This window comes from Branchiostoma floridae, chromosome 15 (assembly GCF_000003815.2).
Source record: "Branchiostoma floridae strain S238N-H82 chromosome 15, Bfl_VNyyK, whole genome shotgun sequence".
Lineage (NCBI taxonomy): Eukaryota > Metazoa > Chordata > Leptocardii > Amphioxiformes > Branchiostomatidae > Branchiostoma > Branchiostoma floridae.
In genome coordinates, this window is record NC_049993.1 from 17,816,069 (window position 1) to 17,838,547 (window position 22,479).

At 39.9% G+C, this 22,479-nt stretch overlaps 2 protein-coding genes across 3 annotated transcripts in view; both read left to right on the forward strand.

Annotated features, from left to right (window-relative positions):
- Positions 1 to 3,453, forward strand: part of LOC118431598 (multiple PDZ domain protein-like) — a gene marked incomplete in the record, with an annotated part of 93,555 nt that extends 90,102 nt beyond the window's left edge. The window contains 1 exon segment of the mRNA XM_035842840.1: positions 564 to 3,453. Coding sequence (XP_035698733.1) covers positions 564 to 834 — 271 coding nt within the window.
- Positions 3,454 to 6,940: 3,487 nt separating this feature from the next.
- Positions 6,941 to 22,479, forward strand: part of LOC118431892 (pikachurin-like) — an 83,447-nt gene continuing 67,908 nt past the window's right edge. The window contains exon 1 of one of the 2 annotated variants that reach the window (XM_035843315.1): positions 6,941 to 7,578. In XM_035843315.1, the coding sequence (XP_035699208.1) occupies positions 7,470 to 7,578 (109 nt within the window). In that variant the 5' untranslated portion in view covers positions 6,941 to 7,469. The remainder of the gene's footprint in view (positions 7,579 to 22,479) is intronic. The other variant, XM_035843316.1, reaches the window with a different exon arrangement.

Below are 22,479 nucleotides of genomic sequence, written 5' to 3' on the forward strand. Positions count from 1 at the left end.
CAACGGGTGACAAATGTTCATTGTTTTTAAAAATGGCATTTACAGATAACAAGTTGACAGATGGTGGTTTCAATGTGCACTATTTTCAAAATATTGAAGTTATTTTCAAAATGTTGCCTCCTTTGTCAACTTCCTATCCATAAAGCTGAGTCAAAGGGGAAAGTTTTCATCAAGTTTTCATCTTCAATTCTTGATAATGAATGGTGTTGGTCAGGCCTATTTTCTCAGTTGATTTTCAAGAGACATTTCGATATCAATCTCATCTTATCTGTCCCTTAGTCTAACTACAACTGTATTTGACTCTTTGGGCACCACAGAAGATCTGGCAACCGTTTTTTTCCACCCTGATGAGTGTCCATCCACTGATATTACCCTCCCATCTTTTCTGTTGTCTGCCCCTCTTTCTTCCTCCCTTGACAGTTGCCTGCATTATAGTTTTGGCTAGACCTGAAGACCATGATATGTGGCTGTACCACTTCAGTTTTTCTATATTTATGAACTTTTTTTAAAGGCTGACCATCAAGAATTAATCATTGCAATCATTATGGTTCCCTACATTTCAGTCCAACCCAGTACAAGACCATAGAGTTGGAGCGCGGTCCTGACGGACTGGGCTTCAGCATCGTGGGGGGGCACGGCAGTCCGCACGGAGACCTCCCGATCTACGTCAAGACCGTGTTCGCCAAGGGAGCGGCGGCGGAAGACGGGCGTCTCAAACGAGGCGACCAGATCGTGGCTGTAAATAACGAGCCGCTGGAAGGAGTTACCCACGAGGAAGCTGTGTCCATCTTAAAGAAGTCCAAGGGCAAGATTGTCTTGACTGTTCTGACTTAAGATGATGGGAAGGAAAAAAAAGGTCCCCAGTGCTTTAAGAAGGTGAAATGATGATCTCAAAATTTAAACCTTTTTTTATTAATTTGAGTCAATCTTAAAGAAGTCTAAGGGCAAGATTGTCTTGAGTATGACTGTTCTGACTGAAGATGCAGGGAAGGAGATAGAAAATGTCACCTGTGCTTTAAGAAGGGGAAATGATCAAAATTTCAACTTTTTTTGAAAATTTGAACAAAGAGGATGTTTCCATCTTAAAGGACTCTAAATGCAAAATTTGTCTTAAAGGTACTGATCATTACATATTAAAGATGCAGAGAAGAAGGAAAAGTCACCAGTGCTTTAAGAAGGTGAAATGATCGAAATTTGAACTTTCTCTTTAGTAATATATTGATGAGACGCTACAATACCTGTGCCAACTATGGTTACGTTATAGCCTGATAGATTTGTTCTTTTTAAAAAAAGAAAGGCTTTTGAGAAGTACAACAAATTTAATGTTGTGACACGAAATTTGACTATGCACTGAACTAAAAGTTGTTGTCATTTTTTAAATGTCACCCAGTATCAAACTAACTTACAGATAAATAGTGAATCCATGCATTTGTGCAGTACGATTTAATCAGTGTTCACAGTAATGCTATAATGATAAAAGACACCGATTTGAGTGTTTAAACAAATAGTGTGATAGTTTGGTGGAAGAATGTGCCAAATTGACAAGAGTTAAAATAAGACGTGGAATCATTACAAACATTAATATAACACTACAAACGTTACATTTCTCACCTGTACTGTTTATTTAAATCTCAAGAAGACAAATTGCAAGTTTTAATCTTCCAGCTTGAGTTAAACATTCCTATAAAATCTACTTTACTTTAGTGATATGTCAGAAGATTTCATCTAATTTCATATAGCCACCTTTCAACTTCACATAGTACATTGTATTACCACACTGTAGTGATTCATTCCATAGATGAATAGCTTATCATATAGCAGCTTCTTTTCATACTTTATGCCAAGGTGTTAAAATTTGTTATGAATCGGCATAAGATGTAAATGTTATTTCCTGTGTGAACCCAAGATGTATGAATTTCTTCAAATTTTGAAAGTATGGTTTCAAGATACTCTTTGATAATACACGGTTAAGTGTTACCTGAATACAGCAACACTCTTCTAAGTTGTAGCAAAGTCAGCGTGTCTTTTAGAATATAAGTAACCTGTAGCAAAGTTTAAGATGCGAGTGAAATTGTAGCAGTTTTAGACATATCATCAGCAAATATGAAAGAATAGTTATTCTTCTTTGTAAGATGGACTGCAAGAGGGTGACAATAGTTGAAGTCGTTTTGCTATAAACTTCTTTCTATAGCAAACACGTGAAAGGAATTCCAAGTGCCATAATTAGTTTATGCTGAACGTTACCATCATCAGAAGTCTGTGTGTAACAAATATTTCAGATGGAGTAGACATTCCTACATTTGATAAGCTTGAGAGGTCTGTATTGATGATACTGTACTGATTGAGGTGGACACCTTTTGCAATTGAACACCATTGTTTACCTAATTTCTTCTACAATTAATGTTACCTTATTTTAAGAAGAATAAGACTATGTTAATCAGAGCTTCAGTTTGCAATACAATCATTTTACGAGATAAGTAAGAACTTGTAGAGGTTGACGTATAAGTTCTAAGTCCTCGTTGTTTTCAGTATTAACTGGATCACAAATCAGTATAACAATGCAGCTACAGTGAAAGACATTAGCTTCTATAGTAGGCTTTTTGGTTGGGCTTTTCTTTTGCTTAGTACGTGTTGTTTTCTGATTGCATGTCATTTTTGATTGTTCTGTTTCTAACGGTCACTCTGTCTAAACAACTCTTACAGAGTCATACATACAACTGTTAGAAACTGGAAAAAGTAAGAACTGATTGTACGATCATGAAACATCACAATGATAAGCCAATACTTGCACAGCCAAAAACCTGCTTTGGAAGCTGAAATAACACAATGATGCACATGTACAGCCAAATCTGCCTAAGAAGACCTTTCAGGGGACTGTTAAAATCTGGCCTATGTGGACAGGTGGTCACTACAGACATGATTGTGCCAATGGGAATGATTATCTTTGTGACAACCAAAAAGATCTTTCCATTGGCCAGGTGGGCCTTACATAAAGGTGGTCACTTGTACAGGTTTGACTGTATATCGAGTATGCAAAAATCTACAGACTGATAATGCTCTCTGCAATTTGAAATGTAGTTTTTATCATCTTCTCCCACTGCCTATACTAAGCCTCATATGTTATGATGTGTTCAAGATGTTTTCCATTACACAAATACTACCATAATTATTATAGTGTTATGATGAGATGTACATTTCCAAGAAGAAAAGATATGCAAATGATGTGTAACCACAGTGAAGTGACTGATAGTATGTTTAGATATTTAGCAATAGATAGTAGAAGCTAGAACTGCCTGCCTTCCTGCTTTTATTGAAGACAGTAAGGTGGAATGTACAACAGTTACTGTAGTTTGGTGGTAGTTTTCGTAATTTTGTAACAGCGATAGCAAAATGGTAACAAACAGTATTCGGTAGTTGTCAATAAAGGCTTCCAAAAAGATCTTGATAATTTGAGGTTTTGCCTTTGTTTCATCACCATAATGAACAGTAATGTTATTTTCGTGTGTCTACGTCTGTACATGCGTGACTGTGTGTGTGTCTGTGTGAGTCCACTACTTGCCCATGAGTTAATGAAGACCTTTATTGCACATTTTTGCCACACCGGGCTAATTAGTACTTATAAGTACAGGTCACAACAAGACTTGTTAAAAAGATACAGTTAACAGATACAAAATGAGACTATTGCTGGATAAATTCAACTTCTCCTCGCTTTTTTGTTATAGTGGAGATAAAAGAGCAGATATGTTTTATGATCGATGGTTTGTCTAGTTGCATTAGGAATATGAATTTTTATTAATAGGATCGTTAAATGAAGGAGCAATACACCTATTAGATCCTATTAATAAAAATTGTAACGTTATTGCTCCTTCATTTTGGGAAATCCTGTAGCCACAGTTGGTAACAAACTCTTTTGAACCCAGATGAACTTTTTTTCTAATGTCATATCATTATACGTTGTTGTACAAGGAGGTTGAACCTGCTTGGTGAATACCTATCTGTATCTCACTATCGACGTCAGTGTGGTTGAAGTTTACAATGCTGCAGTAAGCAGGCTAGCAAATAGGGGGCGCTAAATCATCACCGAAACTCAAAATAAACAGACGGGGAAAGGAATTGCGTAGCAACAACGCAAAATAAACATCGTTTTATATTCTTAGATGTTCTGAAATCGGTCCCAAATCAATATCATAGAAGAAAGCGTGATCAGAAAAAATGCCAAGATGGTTATTGGCATTCTTCGAGTGTTCGATCGGCTTTTACTTTTAAGTACATGAACTAGCCTCGCCTCTTTTCTACCGCAGGTCAACTTTGTGACAGTTGAAAAATCAAGAAGAACGCAAGCAACCTTGGAAGACTACAAATATGTACATGAACAGATAGCAAAAACGACAAATTAGAGACGCAGACATCGAGGTACTCTTCAAGCAAAGGTTAGGTCCGTTGTTTTGTCCGTTTGCCTGGTAAACTAAATAAAAAAGAAAGCCCGATTTAAGAACAAAACGCCTAAAAAGACGCTCAAAACAAGCCTGGCATAACCTCTGACTGGAGGCACGTTTCACGTACTGATCACTAATCTTCCCTCTCGAGATCTGTTAGGAGATTAACGTAAAGACTAATCCTCTTAAATCCATCGTTATAACAAAACACACACGAGTGCGGCGTCAGTGAAAGACAAATCCCCCATGCTGGCGCTTAAGAGTTGTTGTGATTTCTAAGACTAGCTGTGATGACTAAGGCGACTTAGTCTGACAGAGGATTAAGAATCTCACCACCTGATTGCAAATTCGTTGTTTTAATAGTCTTGTCAAACGTCATGTTTCACTGATCTCCAACCAGAGGTTAGGCTCCAGCTGTTTTTTTTACGTTTTCTAGTCATTTTTATCGGGCTTTCTATTTTGTACTCTTCCTTGCGAGACATCAAGAAACAGTACAAAATAGAAAGCCCGATAAAAACGACTAAAACACAGCCAAGCCGAACCTCTGCTTGGAGAGTAATGTTTCACCCCCTTTCCACTACGGAGGCTACGATCGATTGCTGTTCTATCAAAATTTGATGGGGCGCTGATAAAAGCTCCTTGAAGCATAGATGAAATCATTTTTTTCTCCATTTTTCGCAAAGTCAGGTAAAACGACCACAGCTTTCTTTATATAATCAGTGGTTCATTTGAATGAATAAAGACCTCTTTTTGGATATATATGACCACTGGGTACTACGTACAGGCAAGGAGGTTTGATTTTAACCTTCGGAGTCCTTGGTACAGGTTACTAGTACAAGTCAACAAAGTTTAAAAGTTCGAATATAATCTTCGATGTTTATTCATTCAATCAACATTGCAGAATTTCTCTCGTAGCACATCCTGGATTTTACAAAGATTAGCATATACTCACACCTCTCTGACCTGAAATAAAATCAGTCCCATTGTGCTTAGATGATAGCGGCTGACATGAGTGGATCCGATTATAAAGATTGTCTGACACATAATACCCGAGTAGTTAAAACTACACCCTACCTGCCTACGCAACTCGTGATAGCCGAACCACAAAGCATTGCAAGAGTGTGTCGCGAAAACCGCAGACCGCGTTTCGAGCGTTCTCGGCATTGTTGGGTGACTTTGTTCCATGTCTTCTGTGTCATTTGACATAGACCACCACCGTAATCAAAGCTTTAGCGCTGTCGTCACCTGGTTTCTGTGTTGTGTTGAGAACCGGCTATTTTTAAATATGAGACAGTCCGTCCGATTCTTTGTTTGGTGTTGGTTTTCAAGCGTGTCAATCATTTTCTTTTTGTCTCGTAGTGCGAAATGGATTAGAGCCTTTGTGCGAATTTTCACACTGTAATTAGCTGTATTGTTCGTGCTATTCCATATTAGAATTCATGAAAATGTTGTGTCGTTTGTCAACGAAATAAAATCGTTTTGCTGACTTCTCTGTGCTTCTGCAAGGATGTAACGGTAGTTCACCTTCATCCGGGGGTAACCTTTATCCGTTCCATATAAAATCGGAGTATTTTAGGGATATCAAGTTGACAGACTTTTTTTTCAGACTGGAATGCTATGAAAAAATTGCAATTTGAAACCAAAGTCCGTCATTTAGATATCCCTAAATATCTCGTTTTTAGAAACAACGGATATAGGTTAACCTATACCCGTTGTTTCTAAAAACGAGATATATGTGGATAAAGGTTCGAACTACCGTTACCTCCTTGGATTGCGAAGAGAGACCCAAACAGCCCTTGGTAATGCCCTTGCGGTTTTAGATTGTACTGCATTATGATCTAGATTTGTGGTCAGCGATACATTCGGACTTGCTAAAAATCGCGAAATCAAGAGTCACGAATCGAAAAAAACTACTCACAGTTCCATCCAAAGTAAGTCGTACGGGGAGGGCCACATTCAGGCTTAATGAATCGCCATTCTTTTCGGCCCACGCCCAACCGTAGCCCACTAACCAAATATCATTAACCTCTCTTAGTAGTTATTGTGCCCACAATCAACAAACAAACCCAAAAGAAACCGCACTGGAAATACAATCACCTTTATAGAGGCAATAAACGTATGTACGAAACAGGGTAAATTAAACCTCTGGCAACTTCCTTCATAAATCAAAGCACAGAGACTCTCATTTGGTGAAACATATTTATTTCAAATATCTAAACTTATATGTATATGCATCAGAATATTCAATTCATCAATACTTAAAGCACTCTGTGTAAAAATGTACTTCTGAAAAATGCATAAACTTCCCTTTTTATATCATAAGATTTCGTCATAGTTCCTATCGCGTAGTTGTCTATTTCAAGAATACTAGTTTCTTCAATGTCCTTTGTCCTAGATTCTGGATATTGAGATATCTTAACAAGCGGTCATGTAACGTTAAGTTATAAAGTAAGGAAATCAAACTGAAACTCAAGACATAAACGGAGTAATCTTGCTTTTTCTTTGCGTTATAATCGCTCTGTGTACTTTTGTTTACGCCACCCAGAGTATTCCATTGTTCCGGCCGGCCCGTGGTCTCCAGCTGACAGTGCATGTGTGCGCCTGGCGTCCCGGAGTTCAGAACAACACGGCCACACTCGGCACAGTTTTCCTACCACCACTCTCTCCTTCAGGATGTTTATACTGATGTCTGTGTGCTAAACTTCCTTCCAGTGTGTTCCTGAAACCGCACCAAAGCTTAGCGAGCACGCACGGGAGCGAGTTTTAGTCCAACGTCCTTTCTCTCTCCTTGTGTTTGTGTGTCTGAGAGACTGGACCGTTACCCGATATTACGTTTGCAGAGTGTGGTGTTGCTTGCAGTGGTTGGTGGGGGCAGCATCGCCGAAGGCTTGACCTCGAGGTTTAGAGAAGGGACAGTCGATCGCCCAGCCAGTGTCCACAACCGTCCTTCATTCTCGGTAAACATTTGCTCTCGGGGTCGCCTGTGGAGCGTGAACCGGACCGGACCACGCCAGAGAAATCGTCGGGGGAAAGATGGCGCGACGCCCGCACAACTTCAGACCCGAGCCGGTCCTACAGATCGTCTTGGTTAGCCTTCTCTACTGTCTTCAAGGTGTCAGCGCCCAAGGCGTAGAAGCTGAAGGTATGTTTCTTACAAATTGGGGATTTAAGATATTGATCCAAGAAAGATCTTAGATCTAAGGTAGATGGGAATATAGGGGAGGGGGGTAACAAAGGTTTAGCGCTCGTGAATGTTGTGATTTGTGTGGAAATGTCTTGCCGGTCAAAACTGCCTTGAAGTTTGTTGTGTGTACGAGAAAATAGAAGTACTTTAAGCCTAACTTTTGCTCACACGGGACTAGTTAGAAGCTTTAACTGAGACAGACTTCAAGCGTATACTAGTAGTTTACAGTCCACTAGTCTCGTAGAAATCCCCAGGCTTTGGAGGCTTTATTTGTGAAATCTCAGCCCCTCGCTCTACTCATAGGGTAGTCCCTGGGGTAGTCTCAATATCCAGCCTTCGCAGCGGGAGTTTTGCGGCCTGATACACTCGCAAATGTAGCCCAAATCTTGCAGTTTTTCTTCCAAGTTGCAGCTGATTTCGAGATTTAAGCTTCCCCGACACTAGCGAGGTCTCTATCTTCCGCAGGGGGCCGGTGACTTCGCATAACTCCCCCGCTAAACACCCCTGTTTGCCCTGCCTTTGTGGCCTATTTTGTGCACAAATTTGGGGGTGTCGCAGGGCTAATTTGCGGTCCATTGTCACAGCGTGCTACCAGTGTTGGTTCGGTCCATTACCCCTCCCACATACCCCCCCCCCCTCAGACTGACAAGCATACCCCCTGGGGAGTTGGGAAAGCGAAAGTAATAATAAAAGAGGGGGTAAAACATAATTATAACGTTATAGAAAGGTCTTCCTGAACACTTGAACTAAAAGTATCTGAAGACATGAAAAAATAGATGGAGTAAATTGTCCCTTGGCCAAGTCAAGGTAACGTTAGTTTGGAATATACACAATAACAGTAACAACAACAATTAGAACAACAATAACAAATGTACCCCCTGGTGTTTATTAAGATTAAACACCACTCCCTTTGCATACAATGAACATCATTCTTAGGTTTTATCACATTTATGACATTTTTCAGTCAAAGTTTGGATTCTTATGCTGATTGTTTTTCTGTTTTATAGTTAATTATTCAGTAATGTTATAACTTATAAGTACAACCTGCATAAGACCAATAGTCTCTTCTTTATGATGGAAGCTCATCTGTGTTGGTAGTAATCATAGTACAAGGCTAAACTTTCTTCCAACACAAAAGTACACACGGATCAAATTTTCAATGAGATCACCACCTTTGCCTTCTTCAGTCCCTATGTTTGATCCACTCACACTTGGTGAGCCGCTAGGCTAGTAGACAAGAGTATGCAGACCCCCATACAATTGTTGTAGTTTCATCTTGCAGAGGTGTGGTTCGCCTAAAAGTTACTAAAACAAGAGACAGAGTAACATTACCCCCTCCAAAGGACTGTAAGTAACCCCTGCCAGTAGCGTGCAAAATCAGTGCGCAGAACACTGACAGCATCCCCAGGGCTGTCTCCTGACCTGTCTGAATGTGACAGGGAAGTGCTACCTGAGTTTCCCACAGGTTTTCAGCAGATGTGGTCAGGATTGATCCTAGCATTGATGGATGGACTTTTCTGTCAGTTTTCACTGTAGATTAGGGGTGGGTATCGGTACGGTGTACCAGTACAAAACCGGCTTTTCTTATTGGACCGGTCCGGAAAAAACGGACCTGAAAAATTTTGGTGGACCGGATGTTGGGACCTATTGGAAAATGAATAGATTATATGAGTCATTTACACGTTTTGGGGCTTACCGGTCGAAGGAGCAAAGTATCGTAGAGTCTATAGTCATTTCTATCAAGGTTTTACAGTCAATCGTACAGAGGAAGTTAGCCTTGTAGGGTTTAAAACGACAGTGGGAGTCGAATACTCCACAAAACAGATCTCTTTGTAGCGAAATGGACCATTGTTTTGAGCTTTGTCCATTCACAAGTTTTCACATACCGACTCAGGTCCAGGTTCAGGTCCGGACCTAGACCTGATCCTCTGGACCTGAACCAGACCTGGACCTGAAGTTTCACAATGTTTTTAGAAATTTATGTGAGGAATATATTTAGGCACCCCTATTACATGTGCTTATATCAGGTTTTCAGCAGATGTGGTCTGAACTGATGCTAGCATTGATGGATGGACTGATCACTAACACTGTAGACTGTAAGGCTTCAAATGTTCGCAGCAGTTTGTTTTCAAGGGCTTTGTGGTGGACTTTCCACTTTGAAATCCTGATTCTACAACTGTGTGTTTCAATTTATCTAGTACAATTAAATCTTTACAAAGTAACATTTAACAGAGATCTTTTGGTTTGCCAAGTCCAGGGCCCTTGTTCATGCTTCATAGAATAACATGTAAAAGAATCTCTTTGTTTCTTGTGATGCTTATACTTATAGAGTTAAGACTTGCTGGTCATCTAACTTCAGCCCGCATACGCCCAGTACAGTAGCTCCTGTCCTATCCCAGACCTGATAGCCCTCAAGCCCTTTCCTGATAAAGAAGACAAAATACTACTAGATAAAATGTCCATATATCTACATTAGACTATACATGTGTTATTCACAAAGATGCTGAAGTTCATTGTTTGACTTTGTAGTTGAGCAACATTTTAAGAGGTACTTTTCAAAGCCCTGATTGTGAAGTCTAAGTTCACGCTTTATTGAAAAGAATCTCTTGGTTTTTATCACACTCACACACAGAGCTAGGTCATAATTTATTGGTCATCTTCAGTCCTAAGAAAAGCCCAGTAGTTTTTACCCTATTCCAAGTCCTGATAGCCTAAGCCCTTTCCTGATAAGAAGACTTTAAGGACTAGATAAGATTTCTGTCACTCCTCAATCTTCTGCAGTTCTGTCTTGAAGACTTTGACAGTGCCTGTCTTACAGCTGTCTGTGCCTTACATTGGGAATTCATGCACAATTCTAAGCCTAAGGACTACATAAGATGTCATTCCTCAATCTGCTACAGTTCTGTCTTGAAGACTTTGACAGTGCCTGTCTTACAGCTGTCTGTGCCCTGCATTGGGAATTCATGCACAATTCTAAAACTAAGGACCAGATAAGATGTCTGTCACTCCTCAATCTTCTGCAGTTCTGTCTTGAAGACTTTGACAGCGCCTGTCTTACAGCTGTCTGTGCCCTGCACTGAGAATTCATGCACAATTCTAAGACTAAGGACCAGATAAGATGTCATTCCTCAATCTTCTGCAGTTCTGTCTTGAAGACTTTGACAGCGCCTGACTCACAGCTGTCTGTGCCCAGCACTGGGAATTCATGCACAATTGGCACTGGCATCTCAGGCATGTTGTTTTGAAAAGCCCTGATAACAACTTGGCCCCAGAGAACCCAGGCCTTGCTGGTGTTCCACACTAGCCTCTATTCCCCAATTAAGCAGAGGTTGGGTAGCAGAGATACTGTAAATGCAGAAATGTTCGTGGAGGTTTTATGTTTGCAGTTTTCACGAGGCAGTCTTACCACGAACTTAAAACCGCCGCAAACTTTTTCCCATTACAGTATGGCACTACTGCACACGAACACTCCACTTTCCCGCTAACACGAAATTAAGTGTGAACTTAAAATGCATTTACAGTAGTAGTGGGCAGGGTTTTTACTGGCTCGCTTCAGTAAAGATCTAGAGCACTACTATCTCTGCTTCCCAACCTCTACGTGGAGAATACTAGCCTCTACCAAGCTCTATGTAGGAAGTAGTAAAAATTGTACCTCTCCATGCATACGTTTGGCTCAGCTATCCTCTTTGGATGTGTTTCTAGGCTGGCAGACATGAAGAAAAGGAGACAAAAAAAGAAAGCCAGACAAAAGCACATACAAACACGCCAGAGTCGAACCTCTGCTTGGAGAGAAAAATATTGGCCAAATAAATAGATGAGATAACATGCCAGAGGAGTTAGGTCGCAAATTGTACCCCCTGGCTATTAAACTCCTCTGGTGTGTTATCTATTTTTACTCTTCCAGCGATCTGTGGAGCCTGGTAAAAGCTATTGTAGTTCTACCCTTCCTGGGGATTTCAAAAAAGTCAACATTGTTCCCTTTTGGGTAGAGTAGACCCCTGGGTTCAAGATCAGGCATTAGAAACTGAATGCGTTTATTGTTGTTTATATCAACCACTTAGCACATAACTGAACAAAGATAAAAGTAACACTCATCTATGTATCTGGCAATGAAATACAACAGAAATGATCTTTGATACGTGCTTAAGAGAAACACCAATCTAATCCTTTGGTTCTTTCATTTACAATTAATACTGGACTGGAAGAACAAAAGAGTCAGGGAGTGAAATGATATTTGATATATATAATTGAGCTCTTGTCAGATTCAAGTCTTTTGTTTTCACCATTACCTAATGCTAAAATCCTAGTCTAGAAATCAAAGAGCCAAGGAAATGAACTGTTACATTGTATAACTTTTAAACTCTAGTAGGGGTATTTCATACGAATCATATCTAGTGGCAGCAAGACAACATCGTGTGATTGTAAAACATGCTGCCTAAAATGGGACAGAAAGTTTATCAAACAGGTCTGGTTTGTTTGGCCCAATTGTAGGAAACATGCCCCTGTACAGAGGTCAAGAGTCACCTGTACACATACATTACACAACTACATGGAAGTACTGTGTATAAGCAGCTGATAACACTGTTTACTTGTCTTAAAAGATATCCAATCTTAGAGCTTACTCAGGGCTGTTTGTCAAAGTGCTCATACAAATTTTATGATATTCATACTAATTCTACTTCAAGCGTATGAAATTATGTGAGGAATATATCAAGGCACCCCTATTACACATGCTTATATCAAGTATGTATCCAATATCTCAGAGCTGCCTCTGCAAAACTTGTCAATAGCATTGGCCACAAACTACATTTCGCATAACTAGAAAGATGTTGGAAACTGCAAGAAATTATCAAATGCCTGAATCTTTATAGCTTTTACAAGCTTTTCTATGATCTTATATTAATGCCCTGAGCAACACTTGTGGACAAAGATTTTAAACTTGCCCAAAGATATATCCTAGATATGAGTTGATTGATCTTTAGTCATTGTGAACAGTTTACAAGCTTTAAATCATTCATGTACAATTAGGATTGATGTGTGAAATATCCATAGTGCAGCTCCAGGCTGTTCGAAACATATTGCATTGCAGAAAATTTGAGCTTTCCGATTAATCTTCATAAATCATTTTTATCTTATACAGTAGTCAGATATTGCTTTCCAGTATTGAACTATTTGTTTCAAAACAGTTGAGGCTGTAAAGTATGATAAGAGAATGTCATATTCTTTGGAATGATTATTTTTGCGCTACTGAAAGTGATTTGACCCCTGTTCCTCTTTGTACAAGTTGTTTTTGTTTGCTATTCTTTGGTTTAAATGTTCCATTCATGTTATTGGTTTGACCCCTGACCCTTGGCTGGCTATATACAAGCACATTTTGGGACGTTCAAAGGTAGGTTAAAGTCAATTACAAGAGTACAACTTGAAAGATCATAATATGAATAATTTCGACAGCCATTTCTGCTGATAGTGTAGATGAAGGTACAATGTAAATGGAAACTAGAGAGGCCACATTTTTTAACGAAAACGCAGGATGTTTTCAAAGGGAGAAAAGAAATAAAAAGCCTGTTGTCAAACTTGCAATGCCCTGCTTGAAAGATAAAAGTGTTGTTAGATATTTGTCTAAAAAGGCCAAATATCGTATATGAGGAAAACCAGTTTTGTACTGGTACACCGTACAGGTTAAAAGTTAGTTTAACCCTTCCCGCGCCTGATGGCACATAGGGCGGCACCCATCTCTGTTTTCTTAGCCCTTGGCCACACAACGCAATCACTACAGCAGGGGGCTAGTCCACTGGTAGTGGTGTGTGTTCAACTTCCATACTCTTTCCCGAATGCTGAGTGCTAAGCAGAGAAAGCAGTATGTACCATTATTAAAGTCTTTGGTATGACTCAGCCGGGGATCGAGCTCACGACACACCGAATGCAAGGCGAACACTCTACCCTCTAGGCCATTGCACCGTACAAGTACCCACACCTATTCCAAGTCTGTAGATAACCATTTCTAATCTATTCCTTATATGAAGAGCACCTTTAGCACATCAAGTCCGGATGTTTGTGCAGTGAAATTGGCCCTCCTGCGCCTGACATCGATCTGGCTGCTCTCTGAACCCTCCTGGTCAAGTTTTATCAGGACCAGGAAAATCAACCTTCATTATCTGCACTCTACCTCTCACCCACATCTCACTGTGGATTATCACACACCTGTAGGCAATAGGACGGGATAACAGTTGATTATAAAATAGCAGAGCTTTTTCAGTACTCAGTTTATATCAACTTCACTGGTCTAGGATACAGTGATTCTTATATACTGCATTAACTATTACTAAGGCCTTATAAGCTACAAATGTACTTGACTGAACAAGTTAACATTATCAATTGTCATTATCTGTACTTTACCTCTTACCCACATCTCACTAAATGGCTTACTAGGCACCTTTAGTCAATAGGACAGAATCCCAAAATAGAATACAGAAAACCTGGAAACTATTTACAGTTTCATCCCTATAATATGACAGTATGGCACTCGGTGAAAGTATGAGAGTTGAAGTTAGCCACAACATGCACAATCATGGTTGTTATGGAGAGGTTCACCGTTGTCACTTGTACAGGTTTGGATGTAAATCATCATATCCAAACACATCTTACTAGTTTTACGGGACTTTATATGCAAAGAAAACCGATAGGAAGAAGTTGGAAATAGAAACCAGACCATACCAGGGTTGGATGACTAACCATTGAATTGGAAGAGATAAGAAAAATCCAGTCCAAATAGAACTTATTTATTTTGGTTCGTTTTTCATTTCGGAGTATAAAGGAGTTGAGCTAGGAGAATCCACATTGTGATATGAATGTTTACTCTTTCACCCGTGTTATTCCTTAAGGATTTTGCGAGGATGCTGGTCCTTTGAATTGCTTGGTTGCCAAAACATTTGATGAATAGGGAAGGCTACGAGTCAACACCATTTCTGGGCCACACGGTAGCCAGTCTTGGATAATGTAGATAGAAAAGGAAAGGCTTTGGACGGTTGTGATTGTTTTGTGGATGGGGCTCAAAATACACACCTGCAGCTTGATGTTTACCGAAACATTCTTGAAATTGCTGAACAAAATATTAAAAAAATAGGTTGAATTTGCAATCTGAAAAATGTATGCTTGGAATAGAAGTAATAGCCTGGTATAAAAGACAGGAAAACACCCCAAGCAGCTGTCTTTTATGATACAGAAAGAGAGAGAGTGAGTGAGTGAGTGACTGAGAGAGTGAGTGGGTAAGAGAGAGGGAAAGAAAAAAGAGAGAGAGGAAATGTCAACAATGAACCCTTTGTCAACAATGAATTCTGGCCATTTCAATATCACCATTATAGAAAATCAGCATTTTGATGTTGAAAAGATGGAAACCATGTACTAGAGATAAGATTCCAGAGAGGCTGTGCTCTCCAAGCAGATGTTGGGTGGAGAGATCATTAGCTTCATCTCCACCCCACTTTCTGACAGCTGTTCTTTTGGCAAGAAAGCCAGAAAGAATGTAACCATTTTCCAATCTAACCTCTGCTTGGAGAGTGCATCCTCAAACATGGAAACTTTAACCAGATCTGTTGTTAGGTCTTCCCAAGTACTCACTGTGGTTTTTCTCCCCAGGTAGTCTGAAATGTGACCTAGAGTGCCCCCATGGCTTGACCTAAGGGCTTAGGACAGACACACGGTACCAAGCATATGGTCTAAACATAGGCTCAAAGTTTCAACCAACCGAAAAGCTAACTCTAATACATATAATGAGTAATCATGGTGCTTTGTTTCTGGTACAATATAGCAGCCGATGCTATAAAGAGGATCTGCATGCTCTTCTACGTAAGGCGTAGGCAGCCTATTTATTTCCTGTAATTCGTAGAGAGAACCATCTTATCTACGTAATTCGTAGCGAGGCGACCAAATTTAGCGTAATTGCCTTCCTTGATTTAGCGTAATACGTAGGGGGTTCTTCTGAATTCAGCATAAATCGTTGTCGGGACCCCCCATGCAGACCCTCTGTAAAACATCAGTGGAAAGCTGTCTTGTTTGATGTGTCTAATGTGCTTGCTCTGTACACACAAGGACAGAAAGTTATGTCCGGTTTTAAAGGTGTGCAAATGTCTTGTGTGTCTTGTCAGGACATAGCAATGGACCCTTCCAGCCGAACGCCATATCGAACACATAGAGATAGAATCCCCTGTTCTATTTCGAATACTCGGTCAAAAACAGCCCTAGTGGGACAGGAATGGCCAAAGAAAAATGCTATGCCTTTTTGTTGAAATCCACACCGGCTGAGTATAATTGTTTTGGGATGGGTAGACGCTACATAGCATTTCTTTGTTCCTGGGCAGGGTGAACATGTAAAGCAGTGTACGTAGAAGAGACGGGACTCAGCACTAGTGGACTTTGTAGTAGGGTCTTATATTTTTCATGTGGTACAAGCTCCCTCTCCGTGAGTGACCGAGCTACTTTCTTCTTAATTTGGTTTTTCTCCAGAGCATATATGCAAATGCCATGCATGCAACAAACACGGTAGAAAACCTGTCACAGATATACGTACCCAGCTTTACACCTGCATCGACCGCTTGTCAGAAACTGGGCAATCTTGCCCACCAGCAAGGTAATATTATGGAGCGCCTCCCGCTTCCGCTTTGACTGAATTTATATCGTCCTTACCGCAACTATATACGCCCCCTCCTCAAACTACTGTACCTAGTGGATGTAGTCTTACACAAAGAATGCATAGCATTTTTCTTTCGCCCGCTATGAGAGGATTTCAGGGCCCAAAAAGCTAAACCGAAGTCAGTCGGTATCCTCAGCTTATAGCGGCAGCGGCCATGTTTTTGCAACTCGCGCCGTTTTTGACCGAGGTTTTAAAATAGAACCCGAGATCGAACGGGGCGGGGCTTATGGTGTTCGGCTGGAAGGGTCCATTGTGTTGTTGGGTCCTTGATTTAAAAGCACACTGCTGAGCAGGAAAATCAACATCAAAATTGACTTAGAATGGAAATAACATGCAAAACGTACGAATATGACTAAAAGTACAACAAAGCACACAAAGCGTTAAAAAGCTTCGCTTTTTTATCAATGAAATTCATTAAGTCCATGGTCAAACTGCTCTGCAGTGAAATAGTACCTACTGTCAGTCGCTATGCAAAGGAACTAAACAACAAGAAGGAGAAACAATGAAATACTCCCTCAAGAAAGACATGCAGATGAGAACCAAAAATATTACTTTGTTTGTCTTTAGGTGATGGTTGGCAGTGCAGAATGCGTATGCTCCAGTTGCAGTGTAGACAGAAAGTGTGGGGTTAAAAGCTTAGAGGGGGGTTTGTTCTAATGCTCCATTGGGATCTCAAGAAAGTCCTGCAGGTACAAAAATAGCTTGTTTGTCTTCCGCTCGGAAAGTGGGCTAATTTGGGAACACAACAATCCCAAAAGAAATACGGGTCCTCAAACAATTCTGGGTCTGTATCTGAATCCACATTTTCTCCTATTGTCAATGACATACAGTCAATTTTGCTAAAATGCTTACGTAGGCTGCCATAGGATTGCCCTTGTTGCTTTTTAGCAAGAATTTTATACTAAAGTATCTACATGTATGCGCTTCGTGAGAAGAGTAGGGGTCACCTGATGTGTTATGCATTACACACACATACAAACATACACATACAGACAGACAGACAGACACACACACACACATGCACAAACACACACACACACACACACACACACACACACACAAACATACACACACTCACAAAAAAAAAAAGATGTTTCATCCTACCCACCTGCTTCAAAGCAGCATCCTTGTGAATTAGTGCATTGCTGCTAATTGGTGGTTTGTAAACTGACTTCTTTTGAGCTAAAGGCCTCTAACAGCAATTTACAGTTGTGCTAATTAACAACTAATCAAATTCTATTACTGAAATGTCCTACTACATTGAAGTGGGGCTTTTCGTTTTCCTTTGCTTCCAAAAAAGAAGTCAAACCCAACCTGCGTAGAAAAAGCCAACTCTAGTATTCGAGTAGCCTCTTTTCACAATACTGTTTATCACTGTTCATTGTCACTTGTATACCTCCTATGTTTATACTATGTACTTGCAATTAGCCTCCAGGCATGAACTTGCAAATAAACTTCTATTATTACCTCTGGGATCGTGCCATAAGATTAAGAGCTGATGTCTGTAAAAACCAAGCAAAATCAGAAAAAGTTGGCCAAACTCAAAAAATCGATTTTCCTTAAATTTTGTGTGGTGGTAGGGCTTTGGTCCAAACCTACAAAAATGGCAAAGTTTTAGATCTGCGGTCACCGGTTGCCATGGCAACGGCCATTTTTCAAAATGGCGGATTTTCAGCAAGAGAAGGCCTTGGTCGCGTCCAAAATAGGCCTCCTTTGGACTCCTGTAGCCCCCACAAATTAACAGATATTTTATTGATTCTCGGATATGTTATTACCCATATTCTAATGAAAAAAATGATATATAGTGATGCTCAAAATGTTTTTGTAGTGAGGTGCAGCAGATGTTTGAAAATGATGTGTTTTCGTGAATTTCCAAAATTGACAAAAATCAATTTTTTGACCATTTTTATTGACCATTAGCTCATTTACAGGCAAATCAATTTGCTTGATTTTTGGCACAGTTATAGTTTGAACCTTTGTATACATCATATGTAAAAAAAAGTTTGGGCCTTTTACGTATCGAACCGTGGTGGCCCCGAGAGTAAACCAATATTTCCATTTCAAGAAAATCGTAACCATAGAATTATTCCTGGAAAAACAGTCATAGCTTACCAAAAATGAATTTTAGTTTCATGTTATGTAGCAGAGGAACTTACCTATCACTTATAAAAGCAGGGTTGTTCTAGATTTTTTTATAATTGCCTTTAAAATGATTTCATTGAGTTTTTTTCGTCATTTTTAGACCAAAAAATGTATATTTTGGCCCAAGCACCCTGGTATTGCAACCAAATGACCTGAAATTTGGTATAGGAATGTCCTGGACAAGTACACACATGGGTTGATAACTGGTTTGCCATGTAATAGAACAAAATGCTGAATTTGGTGACTTTTTTTGGCATTTTCGGCCCAAAAAGTACATTTTTGGCCCCTGTACCCTGGTTTTACAACCGAATGCCCTGAAATTTGGTATAGGAATGCCCTGGACACATGCGCACATAGATTCAATAACCATTTTGGCATACTGTTCAACAAAATGCTTAATTTTTTCCAAAAAATGTACATTTTTGGCTCCCATACCCTGGTTTTACAACTGATGAATGACCTGGAATTCGGTATAGCAATGCCCTGAACATACATGTATGCGCACATGGATTCAATAACATGTTTTGCATACAGTACAACAAAATGCTTTATTTTGAACATTTTGCCATTCTTTTTTCCCAAAATCATTTTTCGCTCCTGTTCCCTGGTTTTCCAAGTAAATAACCGGTAAAAATTTGGTATAGGAGCGCCTTGGAAATGGCTTTTATAGCCCGTTTTTGCATACAGTGCAACAAAACGCTTAATGTTGTACTTTTGGGTCATTGTTTTACCCAAAGTACATTTCTGGCTCCTGTTCCCTATTAGGCATTACAGGCAAATGACCTCCTAGACGCCTGTAACCCCCACAAAGTAAGAGATATTCTATTGATTCCCGTATATGTTATTACCCATATTTAGTAATAAGAAAAGTGATATAAAGTTATACTCGAAAGTTTTTTGTAGTGAGGTGCAGCAAATGTTAAAAGATGACGTGTCTTTGCAAATTGCCAAAAAGTTTCAGAATTTCAGATTATTTAGTTGGAAAAACAGGGTACAGGAGCCAAAATGTTTTTTTTGGGGGGGGGGGGGGTAAAAAAAATGGCAAAAAAACACACAAAATTCATCATTTTGCTGTACTGTATGACAAGCATTCGGCTCGAAACCGAGAGGTGGCGGGTTCGAATCCGACTGCTGTGTCACCGATCTTGTGCCCTTGGGAAAGGCACTTTACACGACTTTCCTCACTTAACTCAGGTTTAAATGAGTATCTAGCTTCGGCATCTCAAAGATGTCCACGTTCAAGGTTCAAGGTTCTAGCTTCGGCTAGTGGCCTTGGCGGGGCTTTGTGGCCGAGACAAGCCTTAGGGGCATGTTCGGGCATGACGCACCCGCCATGACACACGAGTTGCGCGATCGGGGGTAGGAGGAACCCCTCACATCCTTGGTCGGAAGTCCTCCTAGGAGACGGAAACTCCAAATAATAAACCTGCATCTGCTGAGGCCGTCTTACGTGGCAAACAGTTCTGTCCCTGTATGACTTAGTGCGCCAGTAGACGAGAGGGTGGAGAAGGGAGTGCACACCCCTCCTTCACCTTAAAAATAGTCACGTGCAGGCCAGGCAGACTGGTCGTCTAATCAACCTTTTCTGCCTACCATTGATCTTCGGATACGAAGAAACAGCCATCATCATGCCAAAATTATTATTGACTCTATGTGCGCATGTGTCCAGGGCATTTCCATACCAAATTTCAGGTCATTTAGTTGTAAAACCAGGGTTCAATGGGCCAAAAATGTACTTTTGGCGCCAAAAATTACAGAAAGAGCCAGAAATGTACTTTGGGTAAAACAATGACCAAAAATTACAACATTAAGCGTTTTGTTGCACTGTATGCAAAAACGGGCTATAAAAGCCATTTCCAAGGCCCTCCTATACCAAATTTTTACCGGTTATTTACGTGGAAAACCAGGGAACAGGAGCGAAAAATGATTTTGGGAAAAAAGAATGGCAAAATGTTCAAAATAAAGCATTTTGTTGTACTGTATGCAAAACATGTTATTGAATCCATGTGCGCATACATGTATGTTCAGGGCATTGCTATACCGAATTCCAGGTCATTCATCAGTTGTAAAACCAGGGTATGGGAGCCAAAAATGTACATTTTTGGAAAAAATTAAGCATTTTGTTGAACAGTATGCCAAAATGGTTATTGAATCTATGTGCGCATGTGTCCAGGGCATTCCTATACCAAATTTCAGGGCATTCGGTTGTAAAACCAGGGTACAGGGGCCAAAAATGTACTTTTTGGGCCGAAAATGCCAAAAAAGTCACCAAATTCAGCATTTTGTTCTATTACATGGCAAACCAGTTATCAACCCATGTGTGTACTTGTCCAGGACATTCCTATACCAAATTTCAGGTCATTTGGTTGCAATACCAGGGTGCTTGGGCCAAAATATACATTTTTTGGTCTAAAAATGACGAAAAAACTCAATAAAATCATTTTAAAGGCAATTATAAAAAAATCTAGAACAACCCTGCTTTTATAAGTGATAGGTAAGTTCCTCTGCTACATAACATGAAACTGAAATTCATTTTTGGTAAGCTATGACTGTTTTTCCAGGAATAATTCTATGGTTACGATTTTCTTGAAATGGAAATATTGGTTTACTCTCGGGGCCACCACGGTTCGATACGTAAAAGGCCCAAACTTTTTTTTACATATGATGTATACAAAGGTTCAAACTATAACTGTGCCAAAAATCAAGCAAATTGATTTGCCTGTAAATGAGCTAATGGTCAATAAAAATGGTCAAAAAATTGATTTTTGTCAATTTTGGAAATTCACGAAAACACATCATTTTCAAACATCTGCTGCACCTCACTACAAAAACATTTTGAGCATCACTATATATCATTTTTTTATTAGAATATGGGTAATAACATATCCGAGAATCAATAAAATATCAGTTAATTTGTGGGGGCTACAGGAGTCCAAAGGAGGCCTATTTTGGACGCGACCAAGGCCTTCCCTTGCTGAAAATCCGCCATTTTGAAAAATGGCCGTTGCCATGGCAACCGGTGACCGCAGATCTAAAACTTTGCCATTTTTGTAGGTTTGGACCAAGGCCCTACCACCACACAAAATTTAAGCAAAATCGATTTTTTGAGTTTGGCCACCCTATGCTTGGTTTTTACAGACAGAGCCTCTTAAGCCCTGTCATTTCCACAGTTTCTCAGCTTCTGTACATTTTTTTCTCATTCCCAATTCTGGTCTTCTTCTTTGGCATTCAAGGCACTATTCATGTAAATAAGTGTATTACTACTAATTGAACTTAATTGGTGGTTTGTAAACTGAATCCTGTTGAGCTAAAGACACCTTACAGCAATTCACAGTTGTGCCTAATTGGCCAATGATCACCCCCCTCCCACAACACCACAGGACAGCAAACATGAGGGTAATTATTATTGACTGGGTGATTATTTGGCTCAGTAACCCCCAGCAGGTCGTTATTGGGATGAAAGCTTGTCAACGACCCCTGGGATAGGAGGTCATAATTGATGAATGGCTAGTAACGTTACAGTGAATCTCAAGATGTTTGCAGTTTTTTTTTACTTTTTTACTTTCTTTGTACTAAATTGTAGTGACCCCGCTATTGTGAATTTATATCCACAAATTTGCGTGTCCAACAGTACAAGGTAGACTTTCAGTAATAAAAATTTCTTGTCAAGATATTAAATCTAAAAATGTCATTAAAATTGTCAAAAAATAACATTTCTAGATTCATAGTTATCTATATGATAAAAGAAATCCATAACAATAGACCCTTCTGAAAGTTCTATTTCCATGACAACAGAGCCCTTCTAGTTCTTAAGTTCTTCATCCAATGGAACCCTTCCTAAAATTCCGTGCCTGTGACAATGGAACCCCTCTGAAAGTTCTGTTTCCATGACGATGGAACCCTTCTGATTGTTCTGTTTCCATGACAACAGAGCCCTTGCATGCAGAGGTTCTGCCCCAATAACTTTTATGACCTGCCATGATCTGGCCGCTGCCCAAAGTGACCCTTTACTTTGACCCCCGACCCTC